This window comes from Bos indicus, chromosome 13, assembly GCF_029378745.1.
Source record: "Bos indicus isolate NIAB-ARS_2022 breed Sahiwal x Tharparkar chromosome 13, NIAB-ARS_B.indTharparkar_mat_pri_1.0, whole genome shotgun sequence".
Taxonomy (NCBI): Eukaryota; Metazoa; Chordata; class Mammalia; order Artiodactyla; family Bovidae; genus Bos; species Bos indicus.
This window is the reverse complement of record NC_091772.1, coordinates 48176450-48196040: the sequence shown is the minus strand read 5'-3', so window position 1 is coordinate 48196040 and position 19591 is coordinate 48176450. Positions and strand designations below refer to the sequence as shown.

Below are 19591 nucleotides of genomic sequence, written 5' to 3'. Positions count from 1 at the left end.
GCGGTGATGCCATCTAACCATCTCATCCTCTGTTGTCCCCTTCTCCTCCTGCTTTCAATCTTTCCCAGCATCAAGGTCTTTTCCAATGAGTCAGTTCTTCGCATCAAGTGGCCAAAGTATTGGAGCTTCAGCTTCAGCATCAGTCCCTCCAATGAATATTCAGGACTGATTTCCAAAATCACCAGTTTAATCTTCTTGTAGTCCAGGGATTCTCAAGAGTCTTCTCCAACACCACAATTCAAAAGCATCAATTCTTCAGTACTCAGCTTTCTTTATAGTCCAACTCTCACATCCATATATGACTACAGGAAAAACCATAGCTTTGACTAGATGGACCTTTGTTGGCAAAGTAATGTCAATGCTTTTTAATATGCTGTCTAGGTTGGTCACAGCTTTTCTTTCAAGGAGCAAGCACCTTTTAATTTCATGGCTGCAGTCACCATTTGCAGTGATCTTGGAGCCCAAGAAAATAAAGTCTGTCACTGTTTCCATTGTTTCCCCATCTATTTGCCATGAAGTGACAGGACCAGATGCCATGATCTTAGTTTTTTGAATGTTGAGTTTTAAGCCAGCCTTTTCACTAGATTTAACTAAAAATTATGATATATAACTAAACTGGAAAGAAATGGGGAAGTGTATATGTATGTATATACATAGAAGGGTTTAAAAGAACTACACTCTTATATTGTGAGGTAGGTAAAAAGTATAATTTTTGAAACTGAAAATTCAAGAATGAGCATTACTATAGATAGCAAGAATTTACTGTATAGCATAGGGAACTATATTCAGTATGTTATAATACACTATAATGGAAAATAGAAAAAATAATATAATATACACATATATATGCATAACCAAATCATTTTGCTGTACACCTGGAACTAACACAGTATTATAAATCAAGTATACTTTAAGAAAAAAAAAGAATTAGCATTAGGAGCATGTCCTTTAGAAAAATGGAGGTAAATGGGAGAACAATTGAGACTGAACAGAAAATTAGGGCATGTGGAAGAGTGGAACAGAGGCTGCTATAGTCTTGCACAGCTATTTAAATCTTTTTCATTAGCTATGATGTTAAGCTTAATATGTCAATATATGGGTGGACACTAGACTTTAGGTGAGCAGGAAACAGTATATACAGAAGTCTAATTACACATGAAGCTTATATCATGTTATAAATCAAAGTCAGTAAATAAAGCTAAGGGAATTCCCTGGCAGTCCAAATAGTTAGGACTCCATGCTTTCACTGCCAAGGGTCCAGGTTCAATCCCTGGTCAGTGAACTAAGATCCTGTGAGCTGCACGACACAGCTAATAAAAAAGAATAAAGAAAAAAAATTAAAAATTTAAAAAGTCAATATAAAATATTTCCAAAATTTTGGGGAATTGAAAGTTGGCATCAATTTATTTCTATAAGATGCTCAATTTTGTGTGTCAGAACTATTTAAATATTTAAATGTAACCCTGTGACTGTTTACCCAGATGGACATTTGATATGCACAACCATGAAATATTTATAAGAAAAAGATCAAAAACAAAACTATAAATAACTTCTAATTACATCATTTAGATAAAATGTAAAATATTTTTAGTCTTCTGGAGAAGTAAAAAATTAACACATGATTTTATCACTTCTTAAATTAGTTCAACTCTCTTTTCCTATTACATTTGGGATGTCATTTTCAGAGAACAGTTTTTTTTGCATATTCTTCACAACAAACCCAGGACAGCCTGGCTTGGTAGTCCTTTTACATAGTTTGAAGTTGGTAAACCTTTGGGCCTTTTTTCAAGAGATAACCTTGGTCATTTAGTGATCCAATAAAATTTTCAAAATCAGCAACCTAGTAGAAAATAATAAAAGAGCCTGTTAAATAATATGCAAAAAATATGATTTTTAAAATTAATCTCTCAAACAATAATATACAGTTGTCAAGTTTTGGGGGCAAATTAAAATCATTTGTACTTCTTACAGAGAAAGCTGCCTACATATGAACCTTGGATTCTATAACACCTAGCTAATCAAAAATAACTCCAGTATGCATAGAATCTTTTATATTTGTTTTAGCTTAGCTTCAAAATAAAAATTAGACTAACTTTTGAAATTGAATGAGCAATTTTCCATATAAACTGTTTTACATGTTTAAAGTGCTATTATACCCATTTTCACTAAGACTTTTAAGTAGTTAGATCAAGTGGAATCATGTCCATTTAACAAATGAGAAAACTGAGGTTCAAAGATGTGTAAAATGACTTGCCCAGAGACTGTCAGAATAACATGGACACTTGCTATGATGTTTCTCCCATCAAGATGTTGAAAACTCTTTTGAAAAGAAGTTTGAATTTTAGATAAAAACCGTTTTTTTAAAGCTCTGAGCAACTAGTTTTATATCTTAAATAAAACAAGCGTTTGTTTTAAATACACCAAAACAGCCTATTCCATGATTTTAGTCTAAATCTTTTGACATTTAAAAGTTCTTCTATACTAATAAAGCCCTCCTGAAATTATTATAAAAAGATTTACTAATTATTTATTTTATCATACCTGAATGTTTAACTCTTTGGCAATCTGTTGAAGTTGATGAAACTGAAATAAATTATTGTAAGTTCTTTCAGCAATTTTGTTGAGAGCAGAAATAAATCTTTTTGCTGCTGACCTGTTGCTCATTCCAGAACCATGCTGGGATCGTTCAAAATCTAGGTTCCCAAATTCATCAGAGTAAGTTCCTAACATACTTATGGAAGGAAAGAAAAACAGTTACCCAATGTGTTTCAGCTATAGACATTTTTGTCCAAGTTATAAAAAGAAAAATGTGGAAGTAGCCCTGAGGCTCGGGTAACAAAGATTTAAACATGTATTTACTGAGTGGTGATTGTGAATTAACTATGTATGGACTGATTGGGGATAAAAATATTTTGGACATAGCTACCACTTTTTAAGAAACTCCCTATATTTAGAAAGAGAAATACAAATGAATTTTTGCATAAAAATACAAAGTTGACAGGCTACAATATAAATACTTGGAACATTCTCTTTGATTCATGAAAAAAAGAAATTCTAAACATACTAAATTTAGGTTTTCCTTGGTAAAGATGTCTTCCCAGCTCCTAGGGCAGCTCTGGGAATGAAGTAGAAAGGTTCTGCTGAGTTGCAGTAATGATGGTTAGATAGTAAAGGATACACCTATTTCTCCAGCTCTTGCTGCTTTCTTCTTATTTTCACAATATCATCAGGCAAAGAAATACATAATTCACAGTGAATTTTAGCCAGAAGTCTGAAAGTACCAGTTAGAGATTAGCCATCCTCTCTAGTCCAGCCCTGTTGCTGATTGCCTGCCTTAACTCTCGGCTTATATATAATCTCACAGCCAGGCTCAGAGGCAAAGATGTTATTTAATGAGTTAATTAATCAAATATAAATTGGTCACTAGACAGTAGGCTTCCCATGGCAGAACAAAACAGGTACAATTCCTGCCCTTAAGGAGCTCATAGGCATGAGTTTAAAGGGTTATTAAAAACACAGCTTCATTTTGTTCCCTGAATAGATAAGAGCCCACATGAAACAGAATAAGCTGTACATACAGGAATGAGTCATCCAAATAAGATTGCAGTAACTAATAAAGCAATTAGATGAGTATCTGTATGCCCTAGAAATATAGCCTTTTTTAAAATAATTAACTGCTTTATTATTTGTTGTTGTTGTTTAATCACTAAGTCATGTCCCACTCTTTTGCGACCCCATGGACGGCAGCCCGCCAAGGGAGCCTCATGTACAGGCTCCTCTGTACATGAGATTTCCCAGGAAAGAATACTGGAGTTGGCATTTCCTTCTCCAGGAGATCTTCCCTTCATTAGCAGGTGGATTCTTTACCACTGAGCCACCAGGGAAGCCCATACCATATAATTTACCTTATTCTTATTTCTCATAGAACAGTTGTCACAAATGCTTTAGGCTACTATGTCAATAATAATAGCTAGTATTTACCTTAACTATATTTATTTACCATGCACTGGTTTGATCTCCTTGCATCAAATCAGTCAATCCTAAAAGAAATCAACCCTGAATATTCATTGGAAGGACTGATGCTGAAGCTGAAGCTCCAATACTTTGGCCACCTGATGAGAAGAGCCAACTCACTGTTAAAGACCCTGATGCTGGGAAAGACTGAAGGCAGGAGGAGAAGGGGACAACAGAGTTGCCATGGCAGCTCCAGTTCAGTTCAGTCGCTCAGTCATGTCTGACTCTCTGTGACCCCATGGACTGTGGCACGCCAGGCTTCCCTGTCCATCCATGGCATCCTTCCCTGTCCATCCCTGTCCATGGCAGCTCCAGGTCAGATTTTAAAGCCCAAACTCTGGCAGCAATGCTATACCACTTTTACTCAGAGCTAAAGAGAAACAATTGGTTCTGACTCCAAGCAAGCCCAGAACAGTAGCTCTTAGGGGAAAAAAAATTACTTAACAAAATAATTTCGTCTTTAAATTAGTATTTTTGCAGCCTCAGATTCCTAACAGACTTATATTTTAAGTACTGTGAGAGCATATTAAGAAGAACTAATTTCTAAATTATGATAAATCCACACAATGAAACACTACAGTTGTGAAAAATAAACGGACACTCTTTAGGCATTGACACGGAATGATTTCAAGATCATTTTCTTAGTGAAAAAACTGAGGTATAGAATGTGTATGCTACCCTTTGTTTATAAAAGGGGAAAAAGAATATACAGATATGGAGTTATAATGTATATTTTATATCTGAAATCACAAAAATTGATTTGTTGTCACTAGGGATGAGGAAGAACTAGGTAGCTAGTTAACAGTACATGAAGAAACTTTTACCATTAAATACTGTTTGAACTTTGGAATTTTGAGGTATATGAATATAAACCTATTAAAATTTTTTTTTAACTGAAATGCCTATCTAAAATAATCAGAATAAGATGTTTTCTCATATGCCACTTCTTAAAAGTTAATATGTGCATAACAGGAAACCAAAAAGCACAAGAAGGAAAAAACAAAGGCATCCATGACCACAAGCTGTTTACCATTTGATGTGTTCTTCTAGGTTAATTGATTTTTTCAAAAACCACAAGTCTAAGGTAGTCATATATTATCAGTTAAAATACAATTTTTTTTCTTTTCTGTCTAAGAACTATGATCTACCAAATGATATAAAATGCAAAGGTCACAGATTAGCAATATTAGTCAAATCCTAATGCATTTACTGATCCCTGAAGCCAGAAATATCACTTCTTAGAATACACTTACCACACATGAAGTATCTCACAGAGATTACTCATTGTGGCACTGTGGGACCTGAGATCCCACATGCCTCAGGGTAACCAAGCCTGGAGAGAGTCTATGGGCTGCAAGATCCCACATGCTGCAACTAAGACCCAAGGCAGCCAAATAAATATTAAAAAATGACCCAATTTTTAAATTACCCATTCAAAAAACATTTTTTTTAACATGTGAAGATTATTTACATAGGAATATTTCAAGCCAGGAAAGTATAATTTGTTCTGAGGAAAATAAGTGATCAAATGTGTTAACTAAAAATAATTTTGCTTGGCCTAATTAAATATATAAATTGAGACAGAATGATGACCGTTTTATTTCATTTGATGAATGTTTTATTTCATTTAAAACAGCATTTAAAAATGTATTCTTACCTGTATTTCATAATTTCAACTATGTCCTCAGCATCTTCTTTAGTTGCTTCCTCTCTCAATTCCAACCTTGCTCGTGCCTTTAAAAGAAAACAACCATCTTTAGATAACAAAAGATAAATATATTTAACATTGAGCAGCTAGAGTATATCTAAGCTTATTTCATTAACTTTACACAAAAACTTCTGTATAGAGAGACTACAATATAAACAGTCAGAATTTTAAAATATTATCAATAGCTTGAATATGACAATTATCACTCTTTTTTTTTTTTTTAAGTTGAGGGTTAGGTTTTATTTTTATTTTTTTTTTAATTTTTATTTTTTTTTTTAACTTTACAATATTGTATTGGTTTTGCCATATATCAAAATGAATCCGCCACAGGTATACATGTGTTCCACATCCTGAACCCTCCTCCCTCTCCATACCATCCCTCTGGGTCGTCCCAGTGCACCAGCCCCAAGCATCCAGTATCGTGCATCGAACCTGGACCGGCGACTCGTATACATGTTTCAATGCCATTCTCCCAAATCATCCCACAGAGGGATGGTTTGTCAGACACAACTGAGCGACGGAACTGAAATGAACTGAAGGATAATTGGTTTCTGGAATTTTGTTGTTTTCTGTCAAACCTCAACATGAAATCAGCCATAGATATACATATATCCCCTCCCTTTAGAAACTCCCTCCCATCTCTCTCCCCATCCCACCCCTCTAGGTTGATACAGAGCCCATGTTTGAGTTTCCTGAGCCATACAGCAAACTCCCGTTGGCTGTCTATTTTACACATAGTAAGTTTCCATGTTACTCTTTCCATTCATCTCACCCCCTCCACCCCTCTCCTCATGTCCATAAGTATATTTTCTATGTCTGTTTTTCCACTGCTGCCCTGTAAATAAACTCTTTAGTACCATTTTCCTAGATTCCATATATATGTGTTCAGTCGTTCAGTTGTGTCCAACTCTTTGCAACCCCATGGACCACAGCATGCCAGGCCACCCTGTCCATCACCAACTCCCAGAGTTCACCCAAACTCATGTCCATTGAGTCGGAGATGCCATCAACCATCTCATCCTCTGTCATCCCCTTCTCCTGCCTTCGATCTTTCCCAGCATCAGGGTCTTTTCACATGACTCAGCTCTTCACATCAGGTGGCCAAAGTATTGGAGTTTCAGCTTCAACATCACTCCTTCCAATGAACACTCGGGATTGATCTCCTTTAGAATGGACTGGTTGGATCTCCTTGCAATCCAAGGGACTCTCAAGAGTCTTCTCCAACACCACAGTTCAAAAGCATCAATTCTTCAGCGCCCAGCTTTCTTTTTGTCCAACTCACATCCATATATGATTAATGGAAAGACTACAGCCTTGATTAGACAGAACTTTGTTGGCAAAGTAATGTCTCCGCTTTTTAATATGCAGTCTCGGTTGGTCATAACTTTTCTTCCAAGGAGTAAGCGTCTTTTAATTTCATGGTTGCAGTTACCATCTACAGTGATTTTGGAGCCCCAAAATATAAAGTCAGCCACTGTCTCTCCATCTATTTTGCCATGAAGTGATGGGACTGGATGCCATGATCTTAGTTTTCTGAATGTTGAGCTTTAATACAACTTTTTCACTTTCCTTGTTCACTTTCATCAAGAGGCTCTTTAGTTCTTCTTCACTTTCTGCCACAAGGGTGGCATCATATGCATTGATATTTCTACCAGCAATCTTGAATCCAGCTTGTGCTTCATCCAGCCCAGCATCTGTCATGATGTACTCTGCATATAAGTTAAATAAGCAGGATGACAATATACAGCCTTGACATACTCCTTTTCCTATTTGGAACCAGTCTGTTCCATGTCCAGTTCTAACTGTTGCTTCCTGACCTGCATACAGATTTCACAGAGGCAGGTCAGGTGGTCTGGTATTCCCATCTCTTTCAGAATTTTCCACAGTTTAAACTACAATATTTATCCTTCTCTTTCTGACTTACTTCGCTCTGTATAATAGGTTCTAGGTTCATCCACCTCATTAGAACTGACTCAGATGTGTTCCTTTTTATGGGTGAGTAATATTCCATTGTGTGTATGTACCAAAACTTCTTTATCCATTCATCTGTTGATGGACATCTAGGTTGCTTCCATGATCTAGCTATTGTAAATAGTGCTGCAATGAATAATGGGATACATGTGTATTTTTCAATTTTGGTTTCCTCAGGGTATATGAGAGAAGGCGATGGTACCCCACTCTAGTACTCTTGCCTGGAAAATCCCATGGACAGAGGAGCCTGGTAGGCTGAAGTCCATGGGGTCTCAAAGAATTGGACATGACTGAGCGTCTTCACTTTCATGCACTGGAGAAGGAAATGGCAACCCACTCCAGTGTTCTTGCCTGGAGAATCCCAGGGACAGGGGAGCCTGGTGGGCTGCCGTCTATGGGGTCGCACAGGGTTGGACACGACTGAAGCGACTTAGCAGCAGTAGCAGCAGCAGGGTATATGCCTAGGCACGAGACTGCTGGGTCATATGGTGGTTTTATCCCTAGTTCTTTAAGGAATCTCCATACCATCTTCCATAGTGGCTATATCAATTTATATTCCTACCAACAGTGCAAGAGAGTTCCTTTTTCTCCACACCTTCTCCAGCATTTACTGTTTGTAGACTTTTTGATGATGGCCATTCTAACCAGTGTGAGGTGATATCACATTGTAATTTTGATTTGCATTTCTCTAATAATGAGCGATGTTAAGCATCTTTTCATGTGTTTGTTAGCCATCTGTATGTCTTCTTTGGAGAAATGTCTGTTTAGGTCTTTTTCCCACTTTTTGATTGGGTTGTTTGTTTTTCTGGTATTAAGTTGTATGAGCTGCTTGTATATTTTGGAAATTAATCCTTTGTCAGTTGTTTCATTTGCCATGATTTTTCTCCCATTCTGGGGTCTGTCTTTTCACCCTGTTTATAGTTTCCTTTGCTGTGCAAAAGCTTTTAAGTTTAATTGGGTCCTACTTTGTTACTTTTGTTTTTATTTCCATTACTTTCAGAGGTGGCTCATGGAGGATCTTGCTTTGATTTATGTCATCAAGTGTTCTATGTTTTCCTCTAAGAGTTTTATAGTTTCTGGTCTTATATTTAGGTCTTTAATCCATTTTGAGTTTATCTTTGTGTATGGTGTTAGGAAGTGTTTTAATTTCATTCTTTTACATGTAGCTGTCCAGTTTTCCCAGCATCATTTACTGAAGAGGCTGTCTGTGCCCCATTGTATATTCTTGCCTCCAATTTCTGGGCTTTCTATCTTGTTCCATTGGTCTATATTTCTGTTTTTGTGCCAGTACAATCCTGTCTTGACAACTGTAGGTTTGTAGTATAATCTGAAGTCAGGAAGGTTGATTCCTCTTGCTCCATTCTTGTTTCTCAAGACTGCCCTGGCTATTCGGGGTCTTTTGTGTTTCCATATGAATTGGGAAATTTTTTGTTCAAGTTCTGTGAAAAATGCCATTGGTAATTTGATAGGTATGGCACTGAATCTATAGATTGTGTTTGGTAGTATAGTCATTTTCACAATATTGATTCTTCCCACCCAGGAACATGGAATATCTCTCCACCTGTTTATGTCATCTTTGATTTCTTTCATTAGTGTCTTATAATTTTCTGTGTACAGTTCTTTGTCTCCTTAGTAAGTTTATTCCTAGATATTTAATTCTTTTTGTTGCTATGGTGAACGGGATTGATTCCTTAATTGCTTTCTGATTTTTCATTGTTAGTATATAGAAATGCAAGTGATTTCTGTGTACTGATTTAGTATCCTGCAACCTTTGCTAAATTAAATTCACTGATTAGCTCTAGTAATTTTCTGATACTATTTTTAGGGTTTTCTATGTAGTGTCATGTCATCTGCAAACAGTGAGAGCTTTATTTCTTCTTTTTTGATCTGGATTCCTTTTCTTTCTTTTTCTTCTCTGATTGCTGTAGCTAGAACTTCCACAACTATGTTGAATAACAGTGGTGAAAGTGGACCTTCTATGCCCATTTTTTGAAGAGTTTTAATCATAAATGGGCGCTGAACTTTGTCAAAGGCTTTTTCTGCATCTACTGAGACGATCATATGGTTTATCACATTGATTGATTTGCATACATTGAAGAATCCTTGCAAACCTGCAATAAACCCAACTTGATCGTAGTGTATAAGTTTTGATATGTTGCTGAATTCTGTTTGCTAAAATTTTGTTGAGGATTTTTACATCTGTTTTCATTAGTGATAGTGGCCTGTATGTTTCTTTTTTTGTGTTGTCTTTGTCTGGTTTTGGTATCAGGGTGATGGCGGCCTTGTAGAATGAGTTTGGAAGTGTTCCTTCCTCTGCAATTTTTTTGAAAGAATTTTAGAAGAATAGGCATTAGCTCTTCTCTAAGTGTTTGATAGAATTCTCCTGTGAAGCCGTCTCGTCCTTGGCTTTTGTTTTTTGGGAAATGTTTGATCACAGCTTCAATTTTCAGTGCCTGTAATTGGCTTATTCATACTTTCTATTTCTTCCTTGTTCAGTCTTGGAAGACTGAACTTTTCTAAGAATCTGTCCATTTCTTCCAGGTTATCCATTTTATTGCCATAATAGTTGTTCATAATAGTCTCTTATAATCCTTTGTATTTCTGCATTGTCTGTTCTAACCTCTCCTTTTTCATTTCTAATTTTGTTGACTTGATTCTTTGCTTTTTCTTGATGAGGCTCACTAAAGGCTTGTCAATTTTGTATATCTTCACAAAGAACTAGCTTTTAGTTTTATTAATCTTTAGAAAGAAACTATCATTTCTTTCATTTCTTTTTCATTTATTTCTACTCTGATCTTTATGATTTCTTCTAATTTTGAGGGCTTGTTCTTCTTTTTCCAATTGTTTCAGGTATGAAGTTAGGTTGTCTATTTTTCTTATTTCTTGAGGGAGGATTGTATTGCTATAAACTTCCCTCTTAGAACTGCTTTTGCTGCATCCCGTAGGTTTTGAGTTCCATGACCTTTAAAATTTTTTTTTATCTACCTATTTCTAATGTTACCCAGTAGGAAGAAAAGCAAATAATTACACAGAAAATTTAAGAGAAATCTTATAACCCTCTACCCCCTTTCTAAGCCAAAAGAGCAAGAACTTAAAATAAATGAACCTCTGTTAGACGAATCAAAGATTCCAGCTGCCTAGTAGTGATTGGTGAGCTACTTAATCGCTGGCTCTGCTTCCGGAGCTCAAGGTAAAAATTCTGAAGAATTTGAGCAGCTTCTGTGGATAGCCTTGGATAGACATACTGCCTAGAGTAGCCAATGTACTTTCTTAATAACTGGTGGGGAATTGGATCTATTGTTTCTCCAGGAACCACCTAAAACATGATAAAAAAGGCCCAAGATTATAAGGATATGTAGCAAATAAAATCTTTCTGCTAAAATAACTTGTTTAGATAAATATAATATTCTAAAACTATTCTAATACTTAGATAAATATTATATTCTCCAAATAAACCAAACTCTGCAGTTCTAGCTCTTGGTCTAGCTGACTTAGATTATTTCAACTGAACTTTATACAAACTCTAGTATTATAATATAAAAGGTGTTTGCTAAGAAAGTTTACATACTACTGCTCTACAACAAGCAACACACTGAACTCTGACTTTCAAACAAAACTGAACCAAATTATTAAAGAGAAGAAACTTACCTTCAGTCTTTCTGATAGTGGCTTATCAGAAACCACTTCAAGTATAGAAGTATTTGAATCCTGACTATTCATACGAGCTACTGTGGCACTGCTAACAGCTCTCTGCTTTCCAGCCCTTATTGCAATCACATGTTCAGACAGTAAATGATCATGATCTTCATTTGGAGTGTCTAACAGGATAAAGACCAGATCAAATCTGGATAGTAGGGCACTCCCCATTCTAAAGGTATGAAAGAAAGAAGAAACAGTGATTGGAATTAAACAGAAAACCTAGAAAGCTGTTTATTCACTTCTTTACTAATCAAGTTCCATGTAGAACTTAAATAATGAAGCTTTAGGTTAAGGAAACAAGCAATAGCTTCTGGATTCAATTTGCCCACCAACTCCAGAGACATACCAGGTCACATGTACACAGGCTTATATGTACCCATATGTTGAGGATGCTTTTTCTCACACCATCAAAACCACTAAATTCTTCTCTATGTTCTATATGACTTCTGATGATTTAGGATTATTGAAATTACAAGCTAGAATGCTTCATGATACATTGAAGATTATCTGGTTGAGAAATTCTTAATCTTTTACATCTTTTGTCTCACCAAAACGCTAAGTCTCTAAAAGCACCTACGCCCATTTAGAAGCAAAAATACCACTTTTTATTAAATATACATCTATATGCCTATTAGTCATTTTAGTAAAAGTGCTGTGTTCTACTTAATTTTTGAATCTACCAATCACATAACTCCTTTATTTGAGACCAACAAACTGAAATGCAGAATGATTAAAGACTCTGACTAACATTCTAGCGGTACCACTAAAACCAGAATCAAAGTCTCCTGGATCCTTGTTCAATAGGATCTTTCTGATCTTTCCAATTTAGGACTTTTGTCATTTTACTAAGAAACACTAGTAAGATGGCTTTTTTGGTGCTGGTAGTACAGAAATACCCAGAATCTCAAAGTAAAATTGTGTATTTTACTATGTACCATTTCTACAATTCCCAGGCAGTCCAGTGGTTAAGACTCCACCCTGCCAATGCAGGGGTGAGGGTTTGATCTCTGGTCAGGGACCTAGTAAGATCCAACAAGTAGCAAAAAGATTTTTTAAAAAAAGAAAAAAAGTAGCTATTATTAAATATTATGAAATTAGCATTTTGTTTCCCACTAGAATTTTTAAAGTTCTAAATTTTCATCTGAGGCATCTTTTTGTCTTTTTTTCACTCGTGCATCACTTGAGTCTATTTTCCCCTTCCCAAACATTTTGTTCAACCTGTACACAACAAATTAGAAGAGAAAGCATACTCACATACAGATATAAACACTGGTTTTGGAAAAAAGTAGGATCATATCACATATACAAATAAGCAGGTAACGTGCTCCTGTCACTTAACAGTAAAGCACAGACATGTTAATTATCAGAGTATATGCAAAGCTACTTTAATTCTTCTAATTGCTGCTTTCCACAGTATAGTCTTACTGTATAGTTCAACCACTTCCCTATCAATGAGCATTTCGTTTCCAGTTTTTGATGGTGATAAACAATGCTGTAAAACCCACCCTGTCAACATATCTTTGTGTATTCTTGTGCCTGTTTCTGTGAATATAACTCCTAAAAGAAATGGCTGGAACAAACAGAAAATACATTTAAAAGTGATAAACATGCCAAGCTGTCCTTCAAAATCTCAACTATGTATGTGAAGCCCCATTTCCCCACTCCATTGAAAATAATGATTAATATTTAAAATGTTTGCCAATCTGGTAGATGTCAATAGCACTTCATTGCTTTAATGGAGTGTTCTAACACATTTTTGTACATTTATTGGAAACTTGCAACCTCTGTAAAATATCCATATGTATGTCCACAGTTATCTTTTTCATACCTATAGGGATTCAATATATTAAAGTATAAATATTTGAAGAGACTTACTTTAAATTCTCAGAAACTGTTTTGGCTTTATTGTAGTGTCCTCCAACTGGATTTGCAGCAGCAATGATGGAAGTTCTTGCAGGGAGGCTACAAACCATGCCAGCCTTAGCAAGACTAATACTTTGCTGTTCCATGGCTTCTAACAAGGCTTGATGCTGATTCCCCATTTTATCAAATTCATCTATTCCACAGATACCTGCAACCACAGTAAAGTAATTCAGACAAAAATTTTTCCTTTGGTCAAGTTTCAAACCTAACAGGAAAGAAATTATTCCACAATAAAGCATATTTCCAAAAATTTCCAACAGTTAAAATTATGAAGTGTCATACAGTCCAAAATTTGTACTTGATTTACAACAAATAAAATATTGGTCTTATTTAACTTATTTAATTAGCATTTTCCACAGGCAAAGCACTACATGTGAGGGTTACAACAATGAAGATATGAGAGTAACCCTCAAAAAGCTTAAAGAGTTATATCTGAATAGATGAGGTAAGTATATACACATTCAAGATAGTGTATTTTAACAACTATAATAGATAGGCATCATCATATGAATTTTCTGGGGGTGAGGTGGGATTAAAAGAGGAAGGGGAATCTGGAAAGGTTTCAAGAAAAAGGTGCTATACAAGCTGGGTCTTTGGGAACAGTGGGCAGCATAATTTGGGAAGGAACACATGGGCTCTAAAGTCAGAAGACTGGAGTGCAGGTCTCAGCAATACCCGGTGTTGACTATAAAACCGTACAGTTAATTGTACACTCAAACTCTTTAAATATGAAGACCCACCACTGAATGAAGGCATTTTATGTGCCAGATGTATTTTACATCTAATCCACAGGTTATCGGAGGCCCTCTAACGTTATCTTGTAATATTTTTCCTCTCTTCCTCTTCATACCATGATAATTTGGTGGTCATGCCCCAAGGGCTTTGCTATGGTTAAACCTTTGTATACCTACTCTATGACTAGTCAGTGCACACCTCTCTGGAACTGATAGTATTATTGGAAATTCTCGAGATTAGTAGTATAGTTCCTCAGAGGTGGGGATAGGGTAGGAACAAAGTCAAGCTACCTCTTTCCCACTTTTCAAAGTATAAAGCAGGAGCTGGCAAACTTTTCCTATAAACGGGCAGATGAAATTTTGATGTTTTGTGGGCCACATACAGTCTTGTCACATACTCTTGGGTTTTTTGTTTGTTCTTTACAGTCCTTTAAAATGGCTTGTGCCCACACGCCACAACTACTGAAACCCACATACCCTGTGCTCTGCAACAAGAGAAACCACCGCAATGAGAAGCCCTCACACCGCAACTAAAATGTAGCCCCTGCTTGCTGCAACTAGAGAAAGCCCTCAGGAAGCAATGAAGACCCAATGCAGCCAAAAAAAAAAAAGTAAAAAAGGATTAAAAAAAAATAGCTTGTGGACTACACTAAAACAGGCTGAAGGGTGGGTTGATCTGTGGACTGAAGTTTGCCAGTCCCTGGTTTTAAAGCATAAAGTTTAAATTATGAACATTTTAAGCTCTTTCTAGTCTGTCTACAATTGATATATCTTGTTACTTGTTTTCAAACAATTTTTTGGTCGTTTCATCAGATATTGAAGAAGGGAAATATAAAACAGCTCTATTTCTCATTTTTTCCCCTGAAAGTCTTCAGTAAAAATTTTAGTAGGATCCTATTTATCATTTGGTAGGATTATATTTGTTTCTAGAATCTGCTCTCTGTTGACTAATATTCTTTTGTATTTTAACAGTAATATATATATATATAGTTAACGGTGATATTTTTACCATCATAATGCTTGGCTTATCTACATAGATTTGAAAGAGATGGCCATGGAATTTTAACACTCTGCATCTTAAATCCCATTAGCGATCTGCACAGCTAAACACTGTATCACCTTCAACTTCTTTTTTAATGGAAGATCTGACAGTTTAACAAAGTGTGAAAGTGTTAGTTCCTCAGTTGTCTGACTCTTTGCAACCCTGTGGACTGTAGCCCACTATGCTCTTCTGTCCATGGAATTTCCAGGAAAAATACTGGAGTGGGTTGCTATTTCCTTCTCCAGGAGGTTTTCCTGATCCAGGGATCGAACCTAGGTATCCTGTATTGTAGATACATTCTTTACCATCTGAGTAACCTCTTCCTGTTTCTTATTTTCTTCACCTGCTAACTTAATAAAAATAGTCACTTCTAATGAGCTATACAATAACCAGAGAAATGCTTTAGAATTTATGAATTCATCAAATATTTACTGAATGCTTTTTATAAGAAGAGGTGGCAAGAATACACAAAAGAATTATACAAAAAAGGTCTTAATAACCTGAATAACCATGATGGTATTATCACTCACCTACAGCCAGACATCCTGGAGTGTGAAGTCAAGCAGGCCTTAGAAAGAATTACTAAAACAAAGCTAGTGGAGTTGATGGAATTCCAGCTGAGCTGTTTCAAAGCCTAAAAGATGATGCTGTTACAGTGCTGCACTCAATATGTCAGCAAATTTGGAAATCTCAGCAGTGGCCACAGGACTGGAAAAGGTCAGTTTTCATTCCAACCCCAAAGAAGGTCAATGCCAAAGAATGTTCAAACTATCATACAATTGCCTTCATTTCACTTGCTAGCAAAGTTATGCTCAAACTCCTTCAAGCTAGGCTTCAGCAGTATGTAAACTGAGAACTTCCAGATGTACAAGCTGGATTTAGAAAAGGCAGAGGAGCCAGAGATCAAATTGTCAATATTCTTGGACCATGGAAACATTCTTGGACCATGGAAAAAGAGAGTTCCATAAAAACATTTATTTCTGCTTCATTGACTTAGCTAAAGCCTTTGATTGTGTGGATTACAACAAAATGTGGAAAATTCTTAAAGAGATGGGAATACCAGACCAACTTACCTGTCTCCTAAGAAACCAGTATGCATGTCAAGAAGCAACAGTTAGAACCAAACACAGAACAATGAACTGGTTCAAAATTGGCAAAGGAGTACAAGACAACTGTACACTATCACCCTGCTTATTTAACTTATGTGTAGAGTACATAATGTGAAATGCCAGGCTGGATGATTCACAAGCTGTAATCAAGATTCCTGGGAGAAATATCAACAACCTCAAGATATGTGGATGAAACCACTCCAATGACAGAAAGTGAAAAGGAACTAAAGAGCCTCCTGATGAGAGTGAAAGAGGAGAGTGAAAAAGCCAGCTTAAAACTCAAGATTCAAAAAACTAAGATCATGGCATCTGGTCCCATCACTTCATGGCAAATAGAAGGGGAAAAAGTAGAAGCAGTGACAGATTTTAGGACTTCCTTGGTGGCTCAGATAATAAAGAACCTGCTTGCCAATGCAGGAGACCTAAGAGACATGGGTTCAATCCCTGGGTCTGGAAGATCCCTGGAGAAGGAAATGGCAACCCACTCTAGTACTCTTGCATGGAGAATCCCATGGACAGAAGAGCCTGGCAGGCTACAGTCTGTGGGGTCACTAACAGTCAGACCCAAATGAGCAACTAACACACACACACACACACACACACAGTGACAGATTTTATTTCCTGGGGCTCCAAAGTCACTGCAGACTGTAACTGCAGCCATGAAAGTAAAAGATGCTTGCTCCTTGGAAGGAAAGCTATGACAAACCTAGACAGTGTATTAAAAAGCAAAGACATTACTTTGCCAACAAAGGCTTGTATAGTCAACAGATGTGAGAGCTGGAACATAAAGAAAGCTGAATGCCAAAGAATTGATACTTTCAAACTGTGGTGCTATAGAAGACTCCTGAGGGTCCCTTGGACTGCAAGGAGATCAAACAGTCCTTCATTGGAAGGACTGTTGCTGAAGCTCCAAAACTCTGGCCACCTAATGCAAAGAGCTGATGCTGGGATTGAAGGCAGGAGAAGTGGGCGGCAGAGGATAAGGTGGTTAGATAGCATCACCAATTCAGTGGACATGAATTTAAGCAAACTCCTGGAGACAGTGGAAGACAGAGGAGCCCAGCATGCTGCAGTCCATGGGGTAGCAAATAATTGGACATGACTTATCGACTAAACAACAACACTGTATTCTAGGCATGTGGATATAACACTGCAAAGACAAAATTGTCAGTCCTTGTTGTGAAGGTTACATTCTGTTCAGTGTTGGAGGCAGACAATTAAAAAAGTGCTCTGGCAAGAGATGTAGAGTAGGATAAGGCAAACAGGGTCAGTGGGGGTGGGGATTACAGTGTAAAATGTGTTGTTAAGGGAAGGTCACACTGGGGTCTTTTGAACAAAAAATTGAAAGAGCCCTGCAGACTATCTGGAGTAAGAAGGTTCCAAAGTACAAAGGCTGCAATGAGGGAACATGACATGCCTGGAGTGCTGGTGCTATACTTCGAGGTATAGCAAGGAGGCCTATGTAGCTGGGGAAGAGGAATAAGAGTGAAGAAATGGGCAGATAATGAGGCAAAAGAGGTGATTAAAGGCCAGAATATGAAATGGTGATTAAAGGGTATCTGTGTCAATATCAAACCTGGCTTTCACCAAGTAAGATGGGAAGGCACTGAAGGGTTTTGAACAGAAGAACAATGTGATCTAAGTTTTAATGGGATTGCTCTGCCTTGTTACAAACAATAGAGCAAGGGTGGTCACAGGCATGCCAACTAGATCACAGTAATAATCCATGTGAAAGATGATGGTGCAGCAGCAGTGGATAAGTGGTATCCAGAAGGTAGAGCAAACAAAGTCTGCTGACAGCCTGGATGTGAGGTATGAGAAAAAAATCAAGAATGTCTTCATGTTTCCTGATATAAGCAAATAGCAGTATGGAACTGTCATTTACTGAGAGGGGAAGATGAAGATTTTGGCTTTGGACATGCTAGGTTTGAGAAAGTTGCAGAGATACTGCATAGGCAAAGGGATATATATGCCTGGAGTTCAAGGGAGAAGAAACATAAATCTGGAAAACTTCAGCATATAGGTAGGTGAAGAGCCATGAAACTAGATAAAATAACCAAGCAGATAAGTACAGGCTGAGAAGAAAATACTACAAAAACTAAGTACTCTGAGGAGCCAACCAGTTAAGAGGCTGGGGAGATGAAGAACAAGTAAAGACAGACGCAACAGTGAGTAAAGTAAGAAGAAAATCAGAAGAGCGCAGTGTCCTAGAAACCAAGCAGATAAAGTATTCCATTGATGCAGTGATCAGCTATGCCAAACATGGCTGACAGTTACTGGATTTAGAAATGTGACATTGCTGGCAAACTGGACGGAATGATCTCAGCTGGACTAGAATCTGGGTACACACTGCCTGACACATACATAGGTATGTTTTCCCAATAGGGTTAAAACATCACAAAGAGAAACAGGCAGCAGAGCCCAACTGTCGATCTCTTCCTGCTGAGCCTTCCAACTAGATGTCTTATAAATGACTCTTGGAACAGAATGTAAAGAAAGTAATTGAAAAAGAAAAGACTTTAAAAAAGCCCCAGAATTATTATTATTATCTGCTTTGGCCTCTTACCTTGATCACCAAGTACTAGGGCACCAGCTTCCAAAGCAAAATCTCCAGAGGAACTATCTTTTGAAAGAGTTACAGTCAAACCAGAGGTGGTTGTGGTATTACCACAAACATACACGCCACGTGGAGCAACACTGCATACTGCCTAATGAAATGGAGAGTTTAAAAGAATCAAAGTAAAAGGGAAATAATACAGTAGTGGCTCACAAACATTAGCTATATGCCAGTCATTCTTCTAAAAGCTTTCCCATACAATCTTCACCACCACAGTAAGAGTATTATACAGTATTATACACAGTACTATACACCTGTTACTGATGTAGAACTAAGGTCTGAATAGAGTAACTCACACAGCTATGAAGGTGTGAGGTTAGGATTAAATCAAACCCAAGCAGGCTGATTCTAGTCTGTGGTCATGTGAATACACAACTGCAATTTATGCTTCATTTCAAGTTAAAATAGCAAATATATAAGTATTAATTTTAGTTTCAGAAACCCCAGTGCTTCTTTAAACACCAGGTAATAAAATGGCTTAATAGTGTTCACCATGAAACAAGGTAACAGTACACAGAAAAGTAGTTAAGTAGTGCAAGAGCTAAAAGCATGGACCTCTGGAGGCAGGTAGATCTGTTTAAACAGGTCTTGGCTCTATCTTGTACCTACTGGTGGTGCTACTCTTGAACCTCTCTTGAAACCTCAGCTTCCTTCGGTTTTATTACACACTGCCTTGAGGGTTAAATGAGATCATATACGCAGACTTAACCTGGTACATGGCATATATGTGCCTCGTGCAAGGCCACTGTACACCTCTGTGCACCTCACAGCCCT

The 19591-nt window shown here is 37.0% G+C and overlaps 1 protein-coding gene and 1 long non-coding RNA gene across 3 annotated transcripts in view; one reads left to right on the top strand and one right to left on the bottom strand.

Annotated features, from left to right (window-relative positions):
- The window catches only part of LOC139186516 (uncharacterized), a 38515-nt gene extending 19746 nt beyond the window's left edge, over nt 1–18769 (top strand). Inside the window, exons 2-3 of the long non-coding RNA XR_011570097.1 lie at nt 13304–13760; nt 14476–18769. This is a non-coding gene — a long non-coding RNA (uncharacterized lncRNA). The remainder of the gene's footprint in view (nt 1–13303; nt 13761–14475) is intronic.
- MCM8 (minichromosome maintenance 8 homologous recombination repair factor) overlaps nt 744–19591 on the bottom strand; it is a 47001-nt gene continuing 28153 nt past the window's right edge. For both annotated transcript variants that reach the window (XM_019973374.2, XM_019973373.2), the window contains exons 13-19: nt 18767–18908; nt 13268–13463; nt 11342–11561; nt 10800–11009; nt 5672–5748; nt 2542–2731; nt 744–1840 (exon numbers count right to left, since the gene is read on the bottom strand). In XM_019973374.2, the coding sequence (XP_019828933.2) occupies nt 1748–1840; nt 2542–2731; nt 5672–5748; nt 10800–11009; nt 11342–11561; nt 13268–13463; nt 18767–18908 (1128 nt within the window). In that variant the 3' untranslated portion in view covers nt 744–1747. The remainder of the gene's footprint in view (nt 1841–2541; nt 2732–5671; nt 5749–10799; nt 11010–11341; nt 11562–13267; nt 13464–18766; nt 18909–19591) is intronic.